Source organism: Henckelia pumila, chromosome 1 (assembly GCF_033568475.1).
Source record: "Henckelia pumila isolate YLH828 chromosome 1, ASM3356847v2, whole genome shotgun sequence".
Taxonomy (NCBI): domain Eukaryota; kingdom Viridiplantae; phylum Streptophyta; class Magnoliopsida; order Lamiales; family Gesneriaceae; genus Henckelia; species Henckelia pumila.
In genome coordinates this window covers 110,066,467-110,090,118 of record NC_133120.1, presented here as the reverse complement: position 1 = coordinate 110,090,118, position 23,652 = coordinate 110,066,467, and the positions used below count along the sequence as shown (strand labels likewise).

General features: G+C 34.7%; 2 protein-coding genes and 1 pseudogene across 4 annotated transcripts; 2 read left to right on the top strand and 1 right to left on the bottom strand.

Annotated features, from left to right (window-relative positions):
• The first annotated feature begins 721 nt into the window (after positions 1 to 721).
• On the top strand, positions 722 to 5,547 carry LOC140874054 (uncharacterized). Its single transcript, XM_073277330.1, has 11 exons — positions 722 to 1,055; positions 1,278 to 1,516; positions 1,919 to 2,011; positions 2,175 to 2,276; positions 2,523 to 2,773; positions 2,986 to 3,114; positions 3,266 to 3,388; positions 3,683 to 3,811; positions 4,355 to 4,545; positions 4,826 to 4,979; positions 5,099 to 5,547. The coding sequence occupies exons 2-11, from the start codon at positions 1,285 to 1,287 to the stop codon at positions 5,294 to 5,296; spliced, it is 1,602 nt and encodes a 533-aa protein (XP_073133431.1). The 5' UTR covers positions 722 to 1,055; positions 1,278 to 1,284; the 3' UTR covers positions 5,297 to 5,547.
• Positions 5,548 to 6,773: 1,226 nt separating this feature from the next.
• LOC140874843 (floral homeotic protein GLOBOSA-like) lies at positions 6,774 to 9,175 on the top strand (annotated as a pseudogene). The gene is made up of 7 exons (XR_012148238.1): positions 6,774 to 7,040; positions 7,154 to 7,220; positions 7,888 to 7,949; positions 8,085 to 8,184; positions 8,450 to 8,479; positions 8,619 to 8,663; positions 8,789 to 9,175. The product of XR_012148238.1 is annotated as a floral homeotic protein GLOBOSA-like (transcript).
• An 847-nt stretch (positions 9,176 to 10,022) lies between these two features.
• LOC140883985 (endoribonuclease Dicer homolog 3) lies at positions 10,023 to 21,845 on the bottom strand. Of its 2 annotated transcripts, XM_073290641.1 has the most exons (26): positions 21,771 to 21,845; positions 21,406 to 21,673; positions 20,990 to 21,173; positions 20,274 to 20,387; positions 19,756 to 19,890; positions 19,485 to 19,554; positions 18,995 to 19,059; positions 18,756 to 18,890; positions 18,157 to 18,306; positions 17,834 to 17,963; positions 17,005 to 17,110; positions 16,690 to 16,876; positions 16,436 to 16,602; positions 16,117 to 16,332; positions 15,848 to 15,990; positions 15,497 to 15,768; positions 14,867 to 15,384; positions 14,701 to 14,795; positions 14,092 to 14,300; positions 13,792 to 14,001; positions 12,744 to 13,211; positions 12,026 to 12,295; positions 11,555 to 11,881; positions 10,838 to 11,042; positions 10,480 to 10,591; positions 10,023 to 10,378 (listed from the first exon to the last, which is right to left on the bottom strand). In XM_073290641.1, exons 2-26 carry the CDS (start codon positions 21,516 to 21,518, stop codon positions 10,186 to 10,188), a joined length of 4,794 nt encoding a protein of 1,597 aa, XP_073146742.1. In that variant the 5' UTR covers positions 21,519 to 21,673; positions 21,771 to 21,845; the 3' UTR covers positions 10,023 to 10,185. The 2 variants fall into 2 exon arrangements, with proteins under 2 accessions (XP_073146742.1, XP_073146735.1); XM_073290634.1 differs by having other exon boundaries at positions 21,406 to 21,834.
• Between the last annotated feature and the right edge of the window lie 1,807 nt (positions 21,846 to 23,652).

The window sequence follows — 23,652 nt, the reverse complement described above, 5'->3', positions numbered from 1 at the left end:
CCATTACTTGTGTGACCCTCAATGGTTCAGGGATACAGCTAGCCGTGGGCTTACAACTCCTTGTGACTCGGAACAACAATTTTCGACTTACCCATCGAATCATGGTAAGAGCGTCTAGCAACATCGCCCCATGATTCCCTAGGTATCACTGATAATGCCTATTTGAGTAAGGAATTTGTAATCCACTCGTGACTCGTTTCAAATACTATTTTGAATTGTGGGATTAATTTTTTTTAAGAATAACAGTGGGATTGATTAAAGTGTGTTTATGTTATCTAGAAAATATTAAGATGAACAATTATTATGTTGAAATAAATTAATTAAAGCACAATGAATTTTGTTTTAGTTGCCTGTCACCAATGAGAGTGACGAATGGTTTAATAATAATCACAATACGATTTCTAGTCGTAGGTGTCACGTCGCGATACAATAATTTAATAATTATGTATCTGTTGTCGTGGCCAAACATTAAATTAGCAAATTAATTAATTGAATATGATGTAGCCATTTGTTGGGATGGACAATATTATCCTCACAAAATCGTAATTTTTTTTATTCCAAATACAAAAAAACTCTTATAAAATTATCTCAACTGTCGAAATTAATGACTCGATAATCTAACGACTCTAAGGTGCATAGTTCACCTAGTTTTGGACTAAAGAATGGCATATGTAAGGGCAAAAATGTGAATTCATTGAATAGGAAACGGCCGTTTGTGAAATAGTTCAAAAGCAACGAGAAAACGCCAAGCATCCCATCCGGCCATGGCGATGGCCTTTGCTCTGCAAATTTTTAGAGAGATAAAAAGGGAAATGAAAAGGTGGGACTTTAATGAATCACGCCAACACCCACTTTCTTGAAACCCAACGAAAAGCAAAAGCAGAGACAATTCATGAAAGTTTTCACTTGGAATTTTATTCAGCCTTGCTCACGCTTCGCTTTGCCCAGGCCCCGCCAACATTCAAGATTTTTGCGGAAACTTGAAAAGACTTGCGCTTTTTCTTTCGTTCATTCTCGCCTTTTTTCTGACTTTATGATGATAAAGCCGGTTTTTGGTAATTCTCCAAGATTACGTATTCTCCCTGCTTCCATTGCATTGACCAACTATTTATGGTAGTGTACTAGTGTAATAGGTGTTAGGCATGTTGAAATGAGACTGTATTATATATTCGTATAATATTTTCGTGAAAAAAAGGAAATCCCAGTTTCTTTCCTTTCCAAAGCACTCTGTTCAACAATTATCATTTTGCACATTATTGATTTTTTTCTTGCATCAGTTTATAAATGACTGAAAAAGTGGGAGGCGGTGTTGGCGGGGGCGGAAGGGTGGAGGTGATAAAAGGCAAGGGATGTTCAAGGCTATTTTTGGAAGTTTCTTCATCATTCAGGGGCATCCAGTCCTTTTCCTTGGAGCCCATGTCACCAGCTTCAACTGTCTCTGTAATTTCTGAGCATCCCGTGAAATCACACGGACCATTATCTGGTCTTGTTATTTGTGTTACGGGGCTCTCCAAAGGTAGAAATTTGATCACTGCTGGTTGTTCATATTCAACATCGTTTATCATCAAATGTGTTTGATTGATTGTACCATTTAATGAGATTTGATGATCTTGTTTAAAAGATTGGTAGAATACAATGATGTACGCATTACTACGGGGCAAAATAGAGATTCTAAAATTCCATTCTCAGTCTATATTCACAATATGTTTTGATATCAATGAAATTGAAGCCTTAACTTTGTGAAGTTCGAATCTCGAGCCTCATTTCACTGCTAAATGTGTAATTTATGTTGAACATTATTGAGCAATTTGTTTTTTCACGCTAACAAGATTTTATTTACACGAGTTCACTTGTATTTGTTTTGAGTTTGCTTATGTGAAATTGCTGCGGTATTTGAGTTCGCTCCTATGGGTTGTAGAAACAAGGAAACAGGTCAAGGAAGCAACCGAGAGATTGGGAGGTCAATATAGTCCTCATCTCCATGCCCGATGCACACATTTGGTGGTTCAAATATCCTTTTTTTTTTTGTGAAGATTTCATTGGTTAGCACATTAGTCTCAGTAGGGATGGATGCACGAATTTAGTCGAAAATGTATTTTCTTCAGAGTGTTATTGCTTGCTAGTGATAGATTGATATCTAAGCTCACAACTGTTTCCCCTTAACGGCCTATACAGTTTTTGTGGACATAAATTTGAGTATGCTCTCAAACATGGGCCAGCAAACGGTCTGTTCCTGGTTTCAATCAGCTGGTTCGTGGATAGCGTCAAGAAGAATGGTAATAGTTATGGTGTTTTTTCTGCCCTTCTCTTGTAGAGTATTGAGTTTAATGTATTTCTTGACCCAGTTCTATTGCTTTCAAATAATTTCAAACTCTGAATTAGGTTCTGCGATCTTTGTCATTTGTATGGTGTTAAAAGTGGCTTAATGAAAGCTTGGCAGGCTTATTACATATGTTAAAGCCAAGAAAAAACTTATAGCACATTCTTGATTTGAGCAACAGCGTGTAATGTGTTGATTTCAGTTAGGATGGATGAATCATTCTACAGAATGGGTGCCCAAAATGATTACCCTACGCGAATTGATAAGAATCTGGTTGCTGACAATGGTTGTCTCCCAGCGGGATTGCTAAACCATTCCATTCAGCTTGACAAGATGGAAGGTTCGCTCTTGAGATTTCCAGAAAGGGAGACTAAAAGGCCCAATGTTCTTTCATTTTGTTCTGGCCAATCCTTCTATATTGACGTAGATGTCCCAGCTGAACTTCATCACAGGGTAGGTTTGGATTTTTTTTTGAGGCAATGAAAACCAGTGTTTATATCTCATTTATGGTAATTGGTAAGCGAATTAAAAGTTCACTTTTTGGAGTCTTTGGCTGCTGAGCGGACATTCGCTTATATCTCCTTAAGTCTCCTGTTTTCTGAATTGAATTGATCTTAATATTCAAGAGTTTGGAAGACAAATTTCTCTTATATATCTGTGCCTAGGTCGCTGAAGCTTTATCCGTAGAAGGTGCTACACTGAGCCAATGGTTTGTTGGCTGCAACGCGAGTCATGTAATATGTGAAGGGCCTTCAGTTCGAAAATATCTGGGGCATTTGAGTTATCTTGTTACAGTAAGTGCTCCTTGCCATTTATGCGATTCTTTCAGCTCCAAACTCATTGCTATTTAAATAAATACTGCTTGTGATTGCATCTCTCTCTATGTTTTTCTTTTCTGGAGTTTTCTTTCCCGAAATCATGACCATCTACATTGCTGTACCTCAGCCACAATGGGTTCTGAAGTCTGCAAAAGAAAAATGTCAGCAGAGGCTTGTTAACCTATCATCCGATTTGGCTCGGTACACTGGAGTTATGCTCAATGCTTTCCATGATAGTGTTTCAAAGGAGGTAGACAGCCTTTTAAATACTTTCTTAATATTAGTTTGCTGGCAGTTTGAATTTTTCCTAGAATACCTTGATGATCTGAAAGGTTACATTGCTTCCATTAGTTTAATTTAGATAGCCTCTCAATGAGTACTTTATCAATATTATTCAGGATATTGTTTCATCAAAGAATATTATTCAGGATATTGTTTCATCAAAGAATATTATTCAGGATATTGTTTCATCAAAGATACATTAAATGTAAGTTGCTGACTCAGTATATCCTAGTTGTAGCTCTCAACATAGAATTATTTTCAGGAAGTTAAGAGGGTAACTAGCCCCAGAAATGTTCCTAGTCCCGTGATTAAAGCAAGCCCCGAAGAAAGGCAAATGAAAGTGAACCTGGCTAAAGATGGGGTCAGAAAGCGCCGGAATCGTAAAATGAAGGTCAACCTTTTTTTCATTTCAGGCTTGATTTCAATATTTGTTCTTCACCTCTTATTCATGTATTGGAAAAACATAAATGTGTTCCACTAGTGGCATGCGTACATTTTTTGAGGTTAGGCCGCAGCCATTGCTGCTGCCATTACCCATTAGGCTTTTATGTCGATATTTTTTTAGTACCTAAGCACTTCGTTTCAGTCTTCTATGAAAAAGGGTTTTTTTATCTCCCTTATTTCTTTCTTTCTTTCTTTCTTTCTTTCTTTCTTTCTTTCTTTCTTTCTTTCTTTCTTTCTGTTTATATCTTAGAAATTTTCATTACCCAGTTTGAAAAGTAACACGCTTTATCCATTAAACACGTGCAAGGGTTATTTTTGAAAACTTCCCCTGTTGTAGATATACCATGACATGTGAAAAAGGGTAGCCAACAGCATCAACATTGGGTTATACCTTAAAAGTAAAGATTGATTTTCATGTTAAGTTTTATATCATCCCATCGCGTGAAATAGTATCTGCATATGTAATTCATGTCAAGATCCACTACAACAGATAACCCCCAGCAGGCTTTTAGATTCCATAAGCTGGTCAATATCCGAGCCAACCTCGACAGCTTCTATACATACAGACTCTTCCAGTTATGACAACAACATTGATGATCAAGGATCCTTTCTCTTTGATGCAAAGGAGGACAGAAAATCTATGATTTCATTCGTGAACATATCACGAATGCTCACAGAAAGGTTGTACTTACTCTAGATTCTCTGTTTCATCCACTTCTGCATTATTTTTTTCTAGACGGTGAAGCTGTTGAATGTTCCTAGACTTTCTTATGCCATTTTTTCCTGATGGGATGGAAATTCATAGCGTTATGAAGATATCTGGATCCACCATTTAAAATTATTCTTCCTTTGGGGGAGGGCCTCACTTTGATTTAGATCCATTTTTTGTGCTGTTCTTGCAAAAGATATATATGCTGCTGCCTCTATGAAACCATTTCTACATTTGTGGGTTAAATTGCAGTGAGAAGTCTGAGTTAGTATTGGAAAGCCATTTCCTCACTGTAATGTTTCCCGTTGATCGGTTTTCCGAGATGGGACCTCGTTCAAGAACATTCTTCAGCAATACTGGCTTCACATGTTTGCAGATCTTAGATCACATCCATTCATTTTACCAGGTAATTTCCGTTATCTATACAGAACTATGTCAGGTGCTAGAGTTTAAAATTCGTCATTTTTTCTTATCATTCGGTCAAAATTCAGCAATATCAATAGAGAATATTTCCATCATTCTCAGGAGAAAATGTCAGCCGAGGAAATCGAACTTGCCATCCACACCGACTCTAGACATGCTGACATGCTACGATCTGCTTACTCTGGTTCCCTGGAGTTCAAAAGGATTGACTTTCTTGGTAGCCGAAAGAGATTAGAAAGGTTGAAACGTGTATCCGGTGATAACTGTAGCAACGTTTACGAGTTGTTGATCAGAGCATAACACACAACGTTGTAGTCGAAATTTCACCATATATGCAACAACCAATCCAACATAGCACTAGTTCTCAGATCATCAGATGAGCCTTTTCACAGTTCAAAAGTGCTGAAGGAATTGGCCTTAGATTGCGTTGTGCAGATTCAAAGGTTTTGGTTTTTGTAACTACAATGGACCTCATGAAAAAATAGACATTAGTATAATTTAATATCTAGCAAATGATTAATTGAATCGTGAATTTAATTTTTTTTCCCGAGTACTTAATTTTCTGATCAATGTTCCAAGACAACTGTAGAATAAACTTCGCATCCAAACATTGAATACAATTACCATATACATATAAAAAATTTATGTGTTTGCATCTATCTATATGCACAAAAAATGAACCGGATAAACTTTCTTTATCAAACAAAGTCTAGCTAGGTAAATTATATATGAAGGTAAAAAAAAGTTAAGGTATAGTGTTGAAAAAAAGGAGTGAGTTCTGTAGATATATAAAACAATGCAGAGGAGGATTTTTTGAGATAAAAAGTTAATTACTTTGAATGGGATCATAACAGCATTAAAAATTTATTCTTATTTTTTTACACGAAAACATTAATTACTTATATCATCCAAATAGAAAATGAAAATTAGGCTATTTTAAATTAAATAAAAAAATAATTAAAAAAAATCCCACCCAAACACACACACACACACACGCATGTATGTGTATATATTTGACATTTTGACCACTTATTTTTTTTTACCAGCATTCCACGCTTTTTTTGACTCAAGAAAGTGTGTAAGCTGAAAACACTTTGATGTCCCATCCAATCGTTTTTTGCATGAAATTTCGGCACTCCCACTCATTCTTTTAATGACCATGGCCCAATATTGACATTTGATTTGATGGTTAAGGATTCATTACTCTTACACACACTCTAATCACAATCCTCTCAGAATTATAAAGTCAAATCTCAGGTTTGCATGCACCAACCTTTAAACACTTCCTTGTCCTCCACAATAAATAAATTAAGAAGTAAGAAACCAAATTCAAGGATATTAACATTTCACAAAATTAGATGCAAGAATTCATATATTCTCTCATGCACATAATCGCAAACATACTAGATTTTTTTTTATAGAATTTTTCTTTAATGTAAATCGTAACGTATTTAGTGAATTAATTATAAGTTATAACTCGATATTCAATCTTTTTAGCACAAAAATTTGGAGATGGGAGGGTATATATATTGGCCAAAGGGTAACAAGTTGGAACCCAAGATTAATAAAGATTTTACTACAAAGAATGGCTAAAAGATTTAAAGCAACATATTTCAACAGTTGTCTTGGCTAAGTCATTCACCAATAAAAGAACCATTTTTGCACAGGTTTTGGAAAGTTCCTTATCTCTCAATCCAACAATGGAAAATGTCATCAAATTACCATGTATACCCCTCCCCCACCCCCACTTCCTTCCCCTATCCTCATCACCCCTCCAAGATCTCATTTTTTTTGTTTCCTTCGAGGGTTTTCTGCAAACAAAAGCAAAGGGCTCAAAAAAGGATCCCGCTGAAGAAATGGGCAGAGGCAAGATTGAGATCAAGAGAATCGAAAACTCAAGCAACAGACAAGTCACTTACTCGAAAAGAAGAAATGGGATCATCAAGAAAGCTAAGGAGATCAGTGTTCTCTGCGATTCTCAAGTTTCTGTCATCATCTTCTCCACTTCTGGGAAGATGCATGAGTTTTGCAGCCCTTCCGTTACGTAATAACTATTGAAAAGAAGAAAAAAGATTTCATTTTTGTTTCTTCCCATATATATAAACAGTGTTATTGTTTGTATAGATAACTAGGTTTTATCTTGATCTGTTTCTGAAGGTTATCAGACATTTTGGAGCAGTACCACAAGCTTTCTGGGAAGAGGCTATGGGATGCCAAACATGAGGTATACTTGTGTGAGTTCATAACATAACCCTATTGGTGTTCACTCATTTTTTTGGTGCAACTTTAGTTAGTTGAAAACAAAAGCATGAGCTTTTGCTGAAATCATGTAAGAATATTTGAAATGGAGAATTTTGTGAAAGATCTATGTTTGGTCTTATGTATGAAGTTAGTTTTCTATCTCTTGGATCTAAGTCTAACCTTGTCCCTTCCACCTTTTTCCCTCATTCCCAAGTGATTACTGCTTTAACCATGATAAGAACACCAAAGAAACTGCATGAGATGTTACATCTATGAACAGATCTGGTAAAGAAATTGCTTTCTCTCTCTTCCCTTTGTTTGCAAAATTTATGAAAGAAACCTATGAATATACATCTTTTCAGTATGTTTGCTCGTTCAAGAGACCTCGAATTGATCTACTTAAAAATAGATCTCGATGGGAATTAATATTTTTTTGTGCAAAAGAGTTTGTGAAGAACTCCTGTTTTAACCTGTTGGTGCTAAGATTAAAATTAAAAAATAAAAACTGCTTTATATAACGAGTTTACTTTATAGAAACAAAACAAATTATTTTCATGGCATTTATTACAGTATTTGGTGTTTCTTTTGTTTGATTGATTGATTTGATGAACCCTTTTGAATTTCTTGCCATATTTTGACCCAAAATCTAGCATCTGGACAATGAAATCAACAGAATCAAGAAAGAGAATGACAACATGCAGATTGAGCTAAGGTCTATGAACTGAACCTTTTCTTGTTTTTCTGTGAGGGTTGACTCTTTAGTCACTCCTATATATACGCCTTAGAAAACCCTCTTTTTGTATGATTTTTCAGTCTTATATATATCTCTTGCTTTCTCCAATTTTAGGCATCTGAAAGGAGATGACATTACTACTTTGAACTACAAAGAATTAATGGTCTTAGAGGAAGCTCTAACAAACGGGATATCAGCTCTTAAAACCAAACAGGTCCTTTCTTTCTCCTGGTTAATTAATTTACTACGTGTTTTCGTTGGGAACAACGTTGTGTAAACCGCGGCGCCACTCAAAAAAAATATGAACAAGCTAGCCAGGTTGCGGGATCAATAACACATCGAGACCCTTCGATAATTTCTTGTACTCATAAATCTTCTCGTTAGGACTTGCTAAATCATTATATATATATCTGCTGTCTTATAACCACACAATCTCATGCAATTTCTTTTTTTTATTTTATTTTATTTTATTTTTACAGATGGAACTTGTGAGAATGATGAGGAAACATGTATGACCATTTACATACATGAATATGTGATTTTCAAGCGTAATATATATATATATGTATATGCAAACTCAATAATATTGGATGAACTTAATTGTTAGAAACTTATAATATGCATGTTGGATGAACATTAATGTTGCAGAATGAGATGATAGAGGAAGAGAATCAGAACCTTCAATTCAAGCTGGTATGTTCATTCCCTATATGTATGTATGTATGTGTGTGAGTGTATATATAAACAAAAGGTCAAAAAGCTCTATGATTTCGCCCTTAAATACAGTAGTTAAATAACTTCAAGAAACTAAATTTCAGCGTCAGCTACATCTGGATCCGATGGATACCGGCGGTAATCATGTTATGGAAAGCCATGGGCAGGGAATGTATGATCATCAAGCGGGGGTTGCAAACTATGAAGCCTGCCACAGCCAGATGCCGCCCCCGCCCTTCGCCTTTCGATTGCAGCCAATGCAGCCTAATCTACAAGACCATTTCTGAAAATCTTGAATGATTTGCATGTGTTCCTGAACAACCTTAGCTTGTATTCGAAATTGTTCCGACATGTGTTACACTTGTGCTTCATGAGTTACCATGTTTATCTATGTTTCTCTCGACTTGTTGACATTTTAGAAGCTTAATTGCCTCAAATCGTTATAATCTGTGTTATTCATGAATAAACACACAATGCATCGATATATATAATTCATAGAATTGTTTTAATAATTTTTTAGAGATATATGATGTTTGAATTGATATAGTGAACATTTTTTTATATATAAAAATGAATATATTTTCGTCAAAAAATGAATAAATTTATAGCAGAAAGTATTTTTTATTTAATAAATTTGACACAATGATTTTCGATTTCATGTTTATTTGTTATGAAGTGTTCTCTCTCAATAAACTGCGTGCTTGCACTTAATCATGATTTTTGATTTATAAATTTTGTAATCAAACTATAAAATAAAATAAAAAACAAATAAAGAAAATTAAAGTTTGGAAAACAAAAAAACTAAGGACATTATTAATATATTAAAAAAAAGGTCTCACCAAAATTATTATTTACCCCTCTCTCACTTAATTAATAGTAACTAGTAAGTATAGATAGATAAAATAATTATAAAATATTTTTTTTATATTTCCAATACTATTATTCAAATAATCAACTCACATTTTCTTCTCACATATTTTTTTTTCAAGTTGAAGTTAAATATGAAAATACATAAATTGTCTTGTTATTAACTTTTTTTTTTTTTTTTTTTTCCATTTTGATCTTATTATTGGTGAATTTGTATTTTCAATCATGTAACTTAAATATTTTTTTTTTTAGTCATATTATTGTAAATTTTCATTTTTAGTTATATTATAATAAATTTTCATTTGTTGTCCTTGTAACCTGTATTTTGTTTTTATTTTTAATCATTTAACTTGTATTTACTTTCATTTTCTGTCCTTTTATGACCGACAAACATGATAAACTCCGTTAAAAAAAAAATAAAAATTAACATACAAATTAAAAGACCAAAAATATATATATATATTATTTCCATATCCAAATCAATTATTACTCTTTACAAGAGAGATACTACTATACGAGTTAAATTAATTTCAATGTAGCTAGCACCTAATAAAATTTACAGAAAAATCTTAATTTCAAAGTTTGCACCATCATTAGAGTACCGATTTAAAAGAATGTGACACCATATATCGTTCTATGCACTAATAACAATCTTCCCCAGTCTCTCCAGTTCATTCATCATCAGAAGTGCAGCTGAGTCAAATGAACTCTTCTTATCCGCCCTCGCCTCTCCTGAGAGTTTAATTACGCCGAGATCTGGAATAGTAAGACTGATTTCTGACTCAAAACTACTGAAGCCTTGTACGTCACCAAACTGAATGGGAATCCTGTAAACCAAAGATTATCTTTATTCTAGAGTGTTTAAAATTACAGAATGACGCTGGTCACGCTACATCGGGTATTGCGCGAACATCAAAGTTATGCTAACCTTGATTTTTGCTCCCTGGTGTCAAAAGAAGGCATTGGCCACTGAAGTTTCTTGCAGAGGTTGTAAAGTGAGATCCGTGGTCCTCCTTTCTTCATGTCAACTGGCGGCACCACTGTTGACAAAGAATGCGCCACAACATATGAGAAATCTTTGATATGTGAAAATATTATATGATCAGCACCAAATAATATGGAGAATATAAATTGAAACTATGCCTTATTTGTATTATCTCATGAAAGGAATTTCATTTGACGTACAAGTACATCCATTCAGAAAATAGGAGATGTAGAAAAAAAACTTCAGGCACAAGCACTGATGAAAGAAATGATTTTTCATATGGTTTTTTGAAAACAAATACCGGGAATGTCGAGATCTTTAGAATCACCGGCTTTTTCAGTGGATTCCACGTTCAACTGATCACTAGGTATATTTGGCCGAGTTGTCTTGGGCTTTTTGCATGCTACGTGATTAGAACCTTCACTGAATGTTGAAGATCTGATGTTACCATCAGAGCCCTGATCTGGCTGGTGATGTTTACGCTTGGAAGATGAAATTCCTCTGGCCTGCCATCAAATCAAAGCATCTAAATCAGGGAAGCTTGGATGCTTCAATATAAACACCATAAACAGAAAAGCAGTCTTAAGTTAACATTTAACATTTTATCAGTTACTAATAATGTGCACTTAGTTCCAGTCGAACAAGTGTTTGTCATCGTACAAAAAGATACAATTGTTAACAAAGTTACAACCCAAATCTGTTATCCTGTAGAGCAGTAGTCCAAGTGCCATATTTCATAATTGTGATGCATAGTCAGTTACACATAACAGTAGGATCAATTGTTGCCAACCTTAAGTTACCAAAATAGGGGGACTTAAGGTGATAATAGCCTGAAATGCCAAAAGAAGTCGAGGTACATGTAGCAAACAGCGACAGAACATACATCTTGCATGTACAGTATTACCTCTAATTTTTGTTTATTGCGTTCCAGAGTTGGTAGACAAGGAAAATGTGAAAATTAGGAAAGAATGTATAGGATTGAAGAGTAAATTTCTCATAAATTCAAGTAGAAAGCAACCTCTAGTTTCTTCAACAAACAAAGAGCTGCCATTCCCTTTGCAGCTTTCCTGTTGGGTCCAGAGCCTTGCCCATTCAATAGCACACTTTCAAGCTGTAAAGTAAGTTCGGCATGCACGGCATCTCCTATTGGAGTATACTTTTCTTTGACAAAGTAACCAAGAGAGTCGCACAACTCAATTAGCTCACGGGAAGGAGGAAGTTCGAGCTTTTCAGGAGTCACAATCGGCGATAGAAGCGGTTCAACAGCCTTCCAAACTTCATCCAAATCTAGTTTAGAGTCAATAAGAATAGCCCCAACTATGCTTTCGACCAAGTCTCCGAGTGCCTAAGACAGAAAATGAAAATGCTTAAGAAATTATTAAAACAAATGAGAATAGATTAGATGAAAATCAAACAGCAAAAGCGTGTTCTGATGGTAGGAAGTCAGTACTCAGTAGTCATTAAAATGTTCACATTGAATAAACCTCACCTTAGGAGCTATGTTTTCCGGTGTTAGTGTCTTGCTGCTCATACCAGAAACAGACTTGACAAATGATGATATTTGATCTCTAAGACACTCGGACTGATGCAGAAGGTGTGGATGAAGGTTGTGCCTCACAGCGGCGAAGGCAAAGTTGTTATTATTCACGGATGCGGAACGTAAATCTGTCAACTCCCCTGGATCAATATCTTTATGACTTTCATAAAGGTGCCTCGTGATAAGTATGTCCAGTACAGAGTCGCCCAAAAATTCCAGCCGCTGTATATGTTAAACAGGCAGAAAACGCAGATTTTAGAAGACTTAGCTGTGTTGTAAATTCTCTGTAAGAAATGTAGCGTTATTTTCCACAATATCTTTTCAGAAAAAGTGAGAAACACGGTGAGTTTGAACTCACTAAAATGTCTATTTTAACTTCTTTTTTTCTTATTCTCAACTAGTGGTAAGACAAAGAAGATAAAGTAATCTGGTAAAATATAAAATGAAAATTGAATTTGGTGACCCTACTTGTAAATATCACCTTGTTCCAATTCCATTGATTCTATCAATAGACTAAATCAATACGAGTTCAACACTCGGACAAGTTTCGGAAAAGTATATACCTTGTAACACATTTTCTTACGCTAGCACTGATAACAAAGAAAAAGACATTGATAATAATCAGAGTACAAGACATTATATTTAACTCTTTTTTTTTTTGGCTTCAAACCTGGTAACAATGATCAAAACCTTCAGTTGCATGAGTTAGGGCCTCTAGCACCAATCCCTTGACATTAAATTTATAGCCAATCTTCGACTCTAGAATGTTGATAGCTTCAATATGTGGAGCATAAGAATGTAGAGACGCAGCTTTAATAGCATCATCTATCAATGAAGGCTCGAGTTCAGTCTCTATGCCTAGCCACTTCATCAGACTAAGGGCAGCAGTTAATCCCCCACCAACATAATATGCTCCAATTAGAGCTTCAACACAGTCAGATATGGTCTTTGAACCCATCCATCGATGACCTTTACTGCACGTGTTTCCAACCATTATTTTTACATCCTCCGTAAAAAAAATTTCATCCATAGGAACCTCCCTTGTATCCACGCAGTGATTGCATGGAGAAGGCCATATTGAGCGTTGTCCAGGAGCGGTCCACTGACGTGGATCAAATGCACAATCTCGTATATATCCCTATATAATAAATAAAAGAATCAATGCACAATCTTGTGTATATCCCTATAATAAGTAACAGAAACAGTAAAATAAATGAAACGGGAACCAAAGTGTAAAAGGATTGCAAATTGTTCGCCACCTCCCATGAGCATGAACTTTGGGAAAATTATTCTACATGACATTAAAGCCAAGAGATCATAAGTTCTAACCATTACAGCACAACCCCCTTTATCTTTATTGAATTGGTCTTGAGAGCTTATTTTTAGGCATTTAATGCCCAATGTCCGATCAATAATGCGGATACCTAGAATATTAATTTCAAAATATATATCACTCAGTCTCCAATACACACGTGGAGCGTATTCAAGCATAAAACTTTTGTTTGGTTGGTCACCTTCCGTGAGCTTAGACAAAGTTTTTTTATATTTCCAAGAAATGTTTTAATTTCCAGGAAGTATAAAATACACATTTTTTTCCAAATTCAACCACAAAAATATGTTTTCACCTTACTTTCAAATTCTCATATACAACTATCAATTTTTCAGTTGACTTTTCATAGTTTCCAAAAGCTAGCATATGACAGAAAATTAAGTTCCACCTGCAACTGGCGATCGACTCCGAATTTATGAAGTGTTGAGTTACTAACAATCCTAGAACGATGATAAGATAATTGTCCTTCGTGCTTCTTCGGATACTTGAGAAAGAGGCGGCAGCTTACAGCATACTTTAAAACTGCATCTCCGAGTAATTCCAACCTCTCCATGGAAAATCGTTCCATACATCTTAGTGTGGTGAGAGCTTCCAAAATCTGACCATGAATGAAATTATTAGATTAAATCATTAAATACCAAAGGAATTACAATAAAAGTTAATCATTAACAGCTACAAAGGCACATACCACCGAGCTTGGAATATTTAATTCGCTAGTATGATGTGCTATTTCTTGTCTAAGTTGGCTAGCCAACATCAAAGACTCCATTCGATGCATTAGTGAAGGTAACAAGTAGAATGACTTCATTACATCTGTTCTGAGGTCCGTTCCGATGAGAAGTTCCGGCGGTATACGTGCAGGTTGATTTGGCTTTCGCACAACATTTTTCCCACCACCTTTCGGTTTATGTTTACAAGAAGCACGTAAAAATTAAGAAAAATCTCACACAAAGGAAATTGCAAAAAGGTGCATGAATAGTTGATTGAAGTATATTCTCAGATCTTGGCGAAACTTAAACAACCAATAGAAAAATGCAAGGGTCCAGGTTAAAATCTACAAAGTTTCATCAGCTAGGGCTATTTGCCATGCACTAAGGAGACAATCAGGAAAAGAACAATGCAGTGCTCCGAAAGCATATTAAACTGGAAAATTACTTAAAAGAAGCAGTTAAGTGGATCTTTTCAGTTCATGAAGTTCTAGCCACACGGCCTATGAGTCAATTCAAACATAAAAGGAAACCTACAAAATACCATTAACAAGAAAGTGATAATAGTTGCGACAAGAAACTTCACACACCTTCGTTTCTAAAGTCTACGAGAAGATTGTGTGAATTGTGGCTCTGCTTTAGAAGTAACAGAGGCTGTTCTGGATATTTTAGAAGAATTTTATACCTGACCAAAAGTAAAAGTAAATAATGGGAAACTGAGGGTAGAATAGAAATAGCAAATCACAACAGACCCACCTTTTCTTATAATAATCAGCAAAAGATAAATAGCTTGTTTCAGTCTCTCCCTCAAATGGGCTTTCACTAGACGTATCAGCAAGTGCATCCAAAATAGAATAAATTCTGCCAGTATGGATGGCAACAACTACCATCCCCTTAAGGCCGTTGTCCACAGAAGCAGATCTGTTGGCCAAGTGAATCACATTGCAATCTAATTTAGTGACGACCGAATCTTTCACATGAGCTGACGAGTTTTTGTCAATGGCTTCAGGCTGCTTAAAATTTAACCAAGCATTTTTTTTCAGAAATTCTACTGCTGAAACACAAGAATCAATCCCTGTCCAGTTGATTCTCACACATTCCTGACTAGCCTCATCCACCGACTCCAGGGGTACTAGTAAATAATTATTAGACAAATTCCACAAGGATTCCCTGCTATTAAGTAAAAACATCCTCTCTCCAGATGATGATTTGACAAAGAGTTTGCCAAATAAACTATTAAACATCAGTTCTTGAAAGCACTTCACTTTTGCCACCTGTTGGAAAAAAGATATTATTACTAAATTGAGCTGGTAGAGTAGAACAAGTAGTGGAATGACCATATACACATATAAAGATGGAAAATTATATCAGATTTAACTTAGAAACCTGTTTAGCATCCAAATTTGTAAGACCAGAAAACGAAACAGAAGATCTGACAAATTTTGCTATCAAGTACAATTCCACTTCAATGTTTCCCACATCACTGTCAAGCTTTGTCTCCAATAGAAGCACAAAACTTGAAAATTTCTCTTCAGCAAGGTTACAAGAAAAATTCAGTTTGTACGCATAAAACGTTGCACCATCAAGTTTATCTCCCAAAGTTCCGGACAACGTTCGTATGCTAACTGAACCGTGTAGCTCCTTTCTCTTTGTTGTTCCTAGAAGCATTGCAACAGGCGCAAGGAATTAAACACTATAAAAAAAATAAAAGAAACTTAGAAAATCAAGTAACTATACCTGCCCCTGAAGATATTACTTTGACATCAGTCATGCAGTCTTCCTTTGGAGACTCTTCATTGTAAGGAAGAAGATGATCATTAAGATCTCCCATCACGTGCCCCTCCTGCACAAACTCAAATTTTGGCTCTGGAACGAAGTATCTGCATAAGATTTATGAAGTTTAACCCAATGAATTTATGTGATAAATGCTGTACAATGATGAAATCAAGCATAAAATCAGAAGTTCTCCTTCTTGATTAAAAAAAGGAAAAGAAGAACATCCATACTTGTCTCTGGGGAATTTCTTGCAGTATCTATCTATAAGACTGATGCTAGAATCTGCAGTCACCGATGCCCCAGTCACATTTACAGAACACACAGCTTCTTCGTTCGTGTCAGAAATTTCCACGCAACCATCAGGATCCCTATTCATGGCTGTATGTGTCATAGAAATCTCACTCTTGGTAATGTAGGACACTTGATCGATTTGCTTGTTGTTTCCTCTGAAACATAAAAGCATAGTTCTGGCTTTCAGTATTAAGTCTCACATATTAGAAGTCAATACCATAATCAAAAAGCTTTGAGAATCATGGATCATGATGTGACCTTTCAAGCATGATGATGTATTGAGAATCATTTAGATGAACTTGTCCCGGTGACTGAACATAACGACAAACAGTTTTTGGTAGATCAAAATAAATGACATAGGAGAATTTGGGCACGGGCACTTGATATCCCTCTTCAACCACATCAGTTGAAAATAAAAGATTGACCTAGAAGAGCTTGCACGTTAACAAGAAAAAGGCAGAGAATAAATGAAACTTTCTACGTGTAAAGTAAAGCACTGTTAAAATGGCTACCTTCCCAAAATGAAGTGATTCTAGGACTTCATTCCATGCTTTCGGTCCAACAACTGCATAGTTACTTCCAGATAGACATGTAATGTTAACATGGGACAAATCAGTAACCTTTTTTATCACTCTTTCAACCACTTCAGCAGCAATTATTCTTTCAAAAAATACAATACAAAGGACTTCCGTTGCTTTCCTGCGTTCATAGATGAAACAGTGTGAAGAGCAAAAAAAATATAAATTTTACATCAAATCAAACAGATTAAAATTGGATATTTATTAATAGTTAATACAGATGAAGAATAGAGCTGCTAGACTTGTTACCCAAATGTTCTAAATATTTCAAGAAGCTCGTGCAATTTTGAAGATATTAGGCCAGCGTCTGCAGCATCTGGCCCACCATTAACAACATCTACAAGCCTCTTATGTTCTGAGGTGACAGTAATAAACAGTAAGAATCAATGAGCCTTGCCCTTTCTTTAATTCTTAATGATCAAAACATAAAAAACAAGGTGATATTTCATTTTTTTTCAGATGCTAAATTTGAGAGGACAATCTCCATTACCATTGGCCAAGTAATCATGAAAATAAATTTTTAAAAAAAACTTCATTTCATATAATTATCTTTTAACTTTTCAATTTACCCACAACAGGGAAGCTACCATCTTTTTAACAAACACAATATATATCTCTTCAATGAAGAGAATTTTCAATTTTGAACGGAGCATCCAAGTCATTCTAGATTTAGAACTCAGTGAAAACACAGCTGAATGAGATTCACAGCCGTACAATGACCAATTAATTTGAACTACCCTTAAGCGATGTGATTTTGCGATTAAGAATCAAAATTGTGTATTTCTCGGATATCAATGCATATGAACACTGCATTAGATAATATCTGAGATATAATCAATATTTCTTAATCTGTCTCTCTTTCCATCATTAATGTTCAGTACACATCTTCTATTGTAACATTTTGCTTCATGCCAGACGAGCTTGATTTGATGGGTGTCAAGATGTTTCTATTTTTAGACCACTTGATTAGTATGGAGAGGGTGCTGAAGTACATAACTAGAACAAGTAAACCATATTATGTAGCATATTTTCTTATTCAAATACTGGAAATAATGAAAAAAACAAAAAAAAAATTTACCCCCGGGGCATGATGCTTCAATAATTGACAGAGCCTCCTGAAGAGAACTTTCATATTGCCTAATACTTTTGCTATGAAATTCACACTTTTCTTGAACCTTAGGAACATTCTCTAGGCATATTTTAACGGCCTACAACATAGAAAGTTGACATACAGGTGAAATACTAAAAATTAGAATCAAAGATATTTTATCCTGCAAGATCAATCAATTTGGTCATAAACATGTCACCGATGCCAAATTCAACAGGCAAGAGATCTTGTCAAGCTGAATGAAGAAAAGAGCTAAACATCATCTTCAAGAGAAAAGGTACTGGCATACATACCTCATAAGCACATACAAACCCAAGACTTCTCAGGCAAAACAAAATTTTTTCGTGATCATCCGCCAGTCTCTCTCTCAATCTCTTATGCTTATCGTCAGTGTCTTTGTACTCACTTGCTAACCTTTGTGTGTCGAGCAAAACCGCATCAAACTGTAAGAAGATAGAAAAGTGTCATGAGTAAGAAGCTGTTTATTTCATACAAGAAAAATAATTAATAACGATAATCTATTCATCGTATAAAATTTGTTTTAAATTTTAATTCTGCACATCCACGTCCACAAAAAATTAACGTTATCCACAAATGTAACAAAAAAAGAAATAGACAAGTTAAACACACCAAAGAAATTTTCAAAAGGATGAACTTATAAATACGACAAGATTAGGAAATTCTGCCATTTGTAATCTCGATCCATTTGGAACAATTTTTTATTCTATTTATGGCGTTAACCCTTGATTAAATTAGAAAAAAACCCCTAATGAAGTGCCTACACTGTACTTAAAAATTCAACCATCCAATTCCATTCCTTTCGTTTCCTTTTTCTGAACATTAAATTTATATGTGCCCAAAAGCTAACAGGTATTGTACAAAAGGAAAACACCTTATGTAACGAAGATTCTAGGTTTTCTGTCACTTCCATAGGGGGAGGCAGTAGCGGCTCATAAAATCTGCATGTCTGCTTTGGTGCCCAGATAAATTCATCTTGTTCCATTGTATCCTCTGTAGTATAATAAACCTGTGTAACCAAATGGGACACAGTCACAAGTCAACTAACATGTGGCACTGGACACAGAACAATGATACTTTCCAACTCTTGTCTATGTTGTACAAAGATTGTACCCGTGAATCCAAGAGTGATTCAAGCTGCATAATTTGGTCCCCAGAATATTTTGTGGAAGAGAGACCTGATACGCATAGCAGCAATTACAGGCACGTAAATTCTTGAAATTATAAAAAATTTAAAAAAAAAAGCAAAAACAAAAACAAAAACAAAAAACAAAAAAACCAGTACCAAAATTAAATGGAAAGAAAGGTTGTTTTAGCAGTAAGGTAAATTATTTTCAAATAACCGAGGTTCTTCTATTCCGTTGAGACAGGTCAAAGAACAAGTTATGGCCAATTTAAATTGCAAAGAAGAGCAATAATTAAATATTTAAGATATCAATTCATCTGTATTAAGGAAGTAAAGTAGCTAATTAAATGGCTCCGTCCTTTTCATTACCAAATTAAATATCGAATACCGACAAACGAGCAACAAAATGTTGTCAAAACTCGCAATTTTATATCCATCAGAGAGTCCCCAATACAAATAATAAAAAGTTACACTTACTTTTTCTAATCACTGGAGAAGCAGTCATCCCAAAAATCTTGGGTCTATTTGCAGATTTGTGATAAAATTCCTTCACGATCATAAGTCGTCAATCGGTAAATATAAAAAATAAAATAAAATCGTGGCAAATTAGCAATAAAAATATTTACAAAAAATTACCAAGGAATGTCAACATGAAACTGTCAAAGAAAATTTCTCAAAAAAAGAAAAAAGAAAAAAGAAACTGTCAAAGAAATAAGACATTGATATAAAATAAAGCAGATAAGTTCACCTTCATTATTTTCGCATAAGGGTGATTACCGGTCGCATGATGACATTCATCTAGGACAATCAGGCAAAATGTTTCAAAATTCAAGAATGATTTCCTCAAAGCATCCAGTAAAATTTGAGGTGTCATGACCAATACCTGAGAACAAGAAACAAGGATCAACATTGCAGAAAAACCAACACACGGTTTAAGACCTCAGTAGAAAGGTATTATTCGAACATGCTATACTTATGAAATGGTTCACAATTATCTTATGTTCGGCAAAATATTTGGCAGTATTCTTGACGTGAAAGGCTAACGAACTGCAGGTGAAACATTTATATTTGAATGCTAACGACTAAAAGCAAAAGACAGAACATTTATGGTCCACATAATTTTCCAACCAACATTTTAAAAACACATCTCTTTCCCCAAGATCATAAGATGCCATCTGCTTACATGTTAAACAAACACACTCTTTCTCCTCATAGTCAAGGATGGAAGTAAAATAGAATGAATCATATTACTATGAATTTACTAACATCATGCTCATTGATTTCCTTTTGCCAAATCTCTGCATTCCAATCATCAACCCCTTTAGCCCCATAGTATTCCTCCACTTGAAGCTTTGTATGTGATTTTATCTCCTTACATTGCTGCCATTCACCACCACAAACAATGAGATGAGTAGTGCACATAGGAAAAAGCTATATGAGCTTCCAAAAGTTATAATTTTCTTTAAAAAAAATGAAAATAACTAATAGAAAACCAAAGTCATTTGTTATAGACTTATAGGTAAAATGGGTTCATGATAAGAAATATAAATAAAAAAGGAACACTGGAACATGTAGAATTCGCAGCGCCAAGTTGGCAAGGCAAGAATGTATTAATTATTCGGAGAATGGAAAATTTCAAAGAACAGGGGATATTTCTCCATATACATATAAAAAAATTGGGCCAAAATGTGGGGAGCAAAGGCCAGTTCTCCTTGTTAACATATATCACATCAGTATTTTGCCTAAACAAAAGATTTATGTAGTAAAGATTTGAAGCCTCAAACTGGAACCAAAATCAAGAAACTCGTACTCAAAATTTGGCAATTTGCAAATCATCTTACTAATTCCAACTCCGATCTCATGGCACCAAACACAAAATTCCATCCAAGATTAATTTCATCAAACCAGATAGCATACAGTACAAGGGAAAGAATCCATAAATCATCAAGAACTTAAAATGCTGAAACCATTCAAAAACATACCAGATGTACAAGATGAACAGTGGGTGCCAGGAAAACTATCAATTTTTTGTCACCAACGTTCCTTTTCAACGATTCTCCGACCTCCTTGATCAACATCACCGACATCGTGGATTTCCCAACCTCGGTCTCCAAAACAGCAACGGTATTTCTCTTCACTGCCTCTGTAACCACCTTCATTTGATAACTTTACGTGCATGCACACAAACATACCAAACTCAGCACCGAGAATTTCAACAATTAAACAAACTTGATCTCATACCAAACAAAGCACCATTTAAAGAAACCTAAAAAACAATGAGTATCAAGAATCCAAGAAACAACCCAAAAAAAGGAAAAGAAAGAAAGAAAGAAAAAAAGAAAAAAAAATACCCATACAATTTTTAAGGGGAAAAGTATAAAACCAAGAACGAACATACTCTGTTGGCTCAAAGGAAGCGTCTATATCCATGGGTTCACTTGCAGGTAAATCAGTCAATGTTTCAGAACTCCTTTTTAGTGGGTTTTTCGTCTTTCCCTCTTCAGATTCCATAGTGTTAGTTTTCTGGTTCTTTAAAACACGGGGCCACAATCATACAATGGGAGTGCCTCACATACACACAAGAATAGTGTGTGCCAAGAAACACAGAAGAGAGAGTGTACTGATCAAGTCCAACGAATCATTGGGGATCTTCTGACCAAAAAAACCTGTCATTCAACGGGGGAAGACTGAGGACTTTATTCACGAAATTAAGAAACTTCAGGGGACAACCTTTCTTGTCCTCGGGAGGAATACAAATCGTACCAGCATTCAAGTCAAGCCCCAGGCCTAAGCAACATCGGATTCTTGTTTTTTTTTTTTTAACAGTAAATTTGTCACGTGGATCAAATTTATGTTCTTAAATTCAACAAAAAACAATAGTGTAATTTTTCTTTTTGATCTTGACTTTAATGCTTTACCAAAATATGTTCTGTTGCAGATTGTAAAAATAAATTTCAAGATTTCAGCTAAACGAACTAGATAGATAGATAGATTCATGGGGCCTTCCACCTTTCTTATTTGGACCAAAGTGGATGGGTTGAAATTTCAAAGTGGTAAATCATTGAGAGATGTCAAGAAGCCCATTAAAACCCCAAATTCGGTCAAATTGTCCACTAAAAATAAAACAAAAGTTTTAGGCTAAACATATATAATTTCTCGGGACCCTTAAAAAACAATCTAGATAAATATAGAAAGACTATACAAAAATATATACTTTGCATAAATTATTAGTGCAGAGAAAAATATGTTGTTCATGCAAACAAATCACGGGAGAAAAAGTTCATTTACACAATTTATTTTGCATAAATATTCATCACTTGACCTAAAAATTCAAAACAAATTAAGAAACCACAAATAATTATTTAAACGAACAATATAATATGCATCAATGTTTTTCTATGCAACAAAATGTATTATTACATGTATGTAACACAAACTCATATTTAGATTTTTTTTTTTAAAAAAAAATGATACCCATGTAAAATTCGAAAAAATGTATATTGTAATAGAGTGGTAACCCGTCACATCAAATGTACGTTGTAGCTACCTAAGTAATTGGTGTATATATATTCTCCAAATTAGGGGTGCAAACGAATCGAGTCGATTCGTGATCTTTACGAGTTCGTTCGATAAATATTTTATTTGTATTCGAGCTTATCGAACTCGAACCGAATTCGAACATGCTTGAATTTTTTTTCGAGCCGAGCTCGAGCCAAAATTATTATGTTCAATAGTTTGCGAATAGTTCGCGAGCCTTATATTTAATTAATATTATATAATTATATAATAAATATATATACATTTTGAACATTTTCTAACATTTCGAGCTCTTCGAACCATAATATATATTCGAGTAATAGTTCACAAATAGGTTCGAATGTTTCGAGCCGAACTCGAACTTCATTTCGAGCCGAGCTCGAGCCAAAATATTTGAAATTATCGAGCTTCGAATCGAGCTCGAACTCGAATATACTCTTATCGAGCCAAATTCAAACCTTAAAATTTTATCATTATTCGACTCGATTCGATTCGTTTGCATCTCTACTCCAAATTAACAACTAACTAGAAAACGAATCACAAGTTGAGTGGGTAAGGCCATCGTCATCAAGAGCACGTATATGATTTATGAAATATAATATTAATTATAGCTATTCGATACATAACTAATTCTATATCCCCTCTCTCGATACTTTCCAAATACTGCTTATTAATTATAATCTTCCCTTCCTAATAATCGTAATTACTATAAACTATATATATACTATTCAATTCATCAAATGTTAAAAACACAGACACACATGAATAAACAATTAATTTATTTGCACATCTTTAAATTGTTACATCCAATGTCAGGTTTAAATTGATCTAATTAAAAATGTCCCAATGAATTCATAAGTTATTAAAACTCAAAATTAAATATGATATTATTTTTTAATTATCACAGATCTACATTCAGCTAGACTTAAGAAATCAGAGAATGTTTTAAGAATAAGACAATGAACAAGTAATGTTACATGTCACATGTCAGAATTTCCTAACACACATCGCATGTACTGTTATAAGAAACTATCAAAGCCATGTGATATTAGCTGCAATTTATTTTACAACGGTTATCTTGCATATTATTCAGCCGTTCAAAGACAAA

Bases quoted from the DNA above. Each gene is read 5' to 3' on its own strand.
- LOC140874054 (XM_073277330.1), top strand. From the start codon at position 1,285: ATGACTGAAAAAGTGGGAGGCGGTGTTGGCGGGGGCGGAAGGGTGGAG. The intron at 3,389-3,682 runs GTAGACAGCCTT...AATTATTTTCAG, and splicing joins ATGATAGTGTTTCAAAGGAG to GAAGTTAAGAGGGTAACTAG. The intron at 3,812-4,354 runs GTCAACCTTTTT...CCACTACAACAG, and splicing joins GCCGGAATCGTAAAATGAAG to ATAACCCCCAGCAGGCTTTT.
- LOC140883985 (XM_073290641.1), bottom strand. From the start codon at position 21,518: ATGGAATCTGAAGAGGGAAAGACGAAAAACCCACTAAAAAGGAGTTCT. The intron at 19,555-19,755 runs GTGAACTTATCT...ATGATCGTGAAG, and splicing joins CTTATGCGAAAATAATGAAG to GAATTTTATCACAAATCTGC. The intron at 14,301-14,700 runs GTGTGTGAAGTT...ATAAACCGAAAG, and splicing joins CGTAGACTTTAGAAACGAAG to GTGGTGGGAAAAATGTTGTG.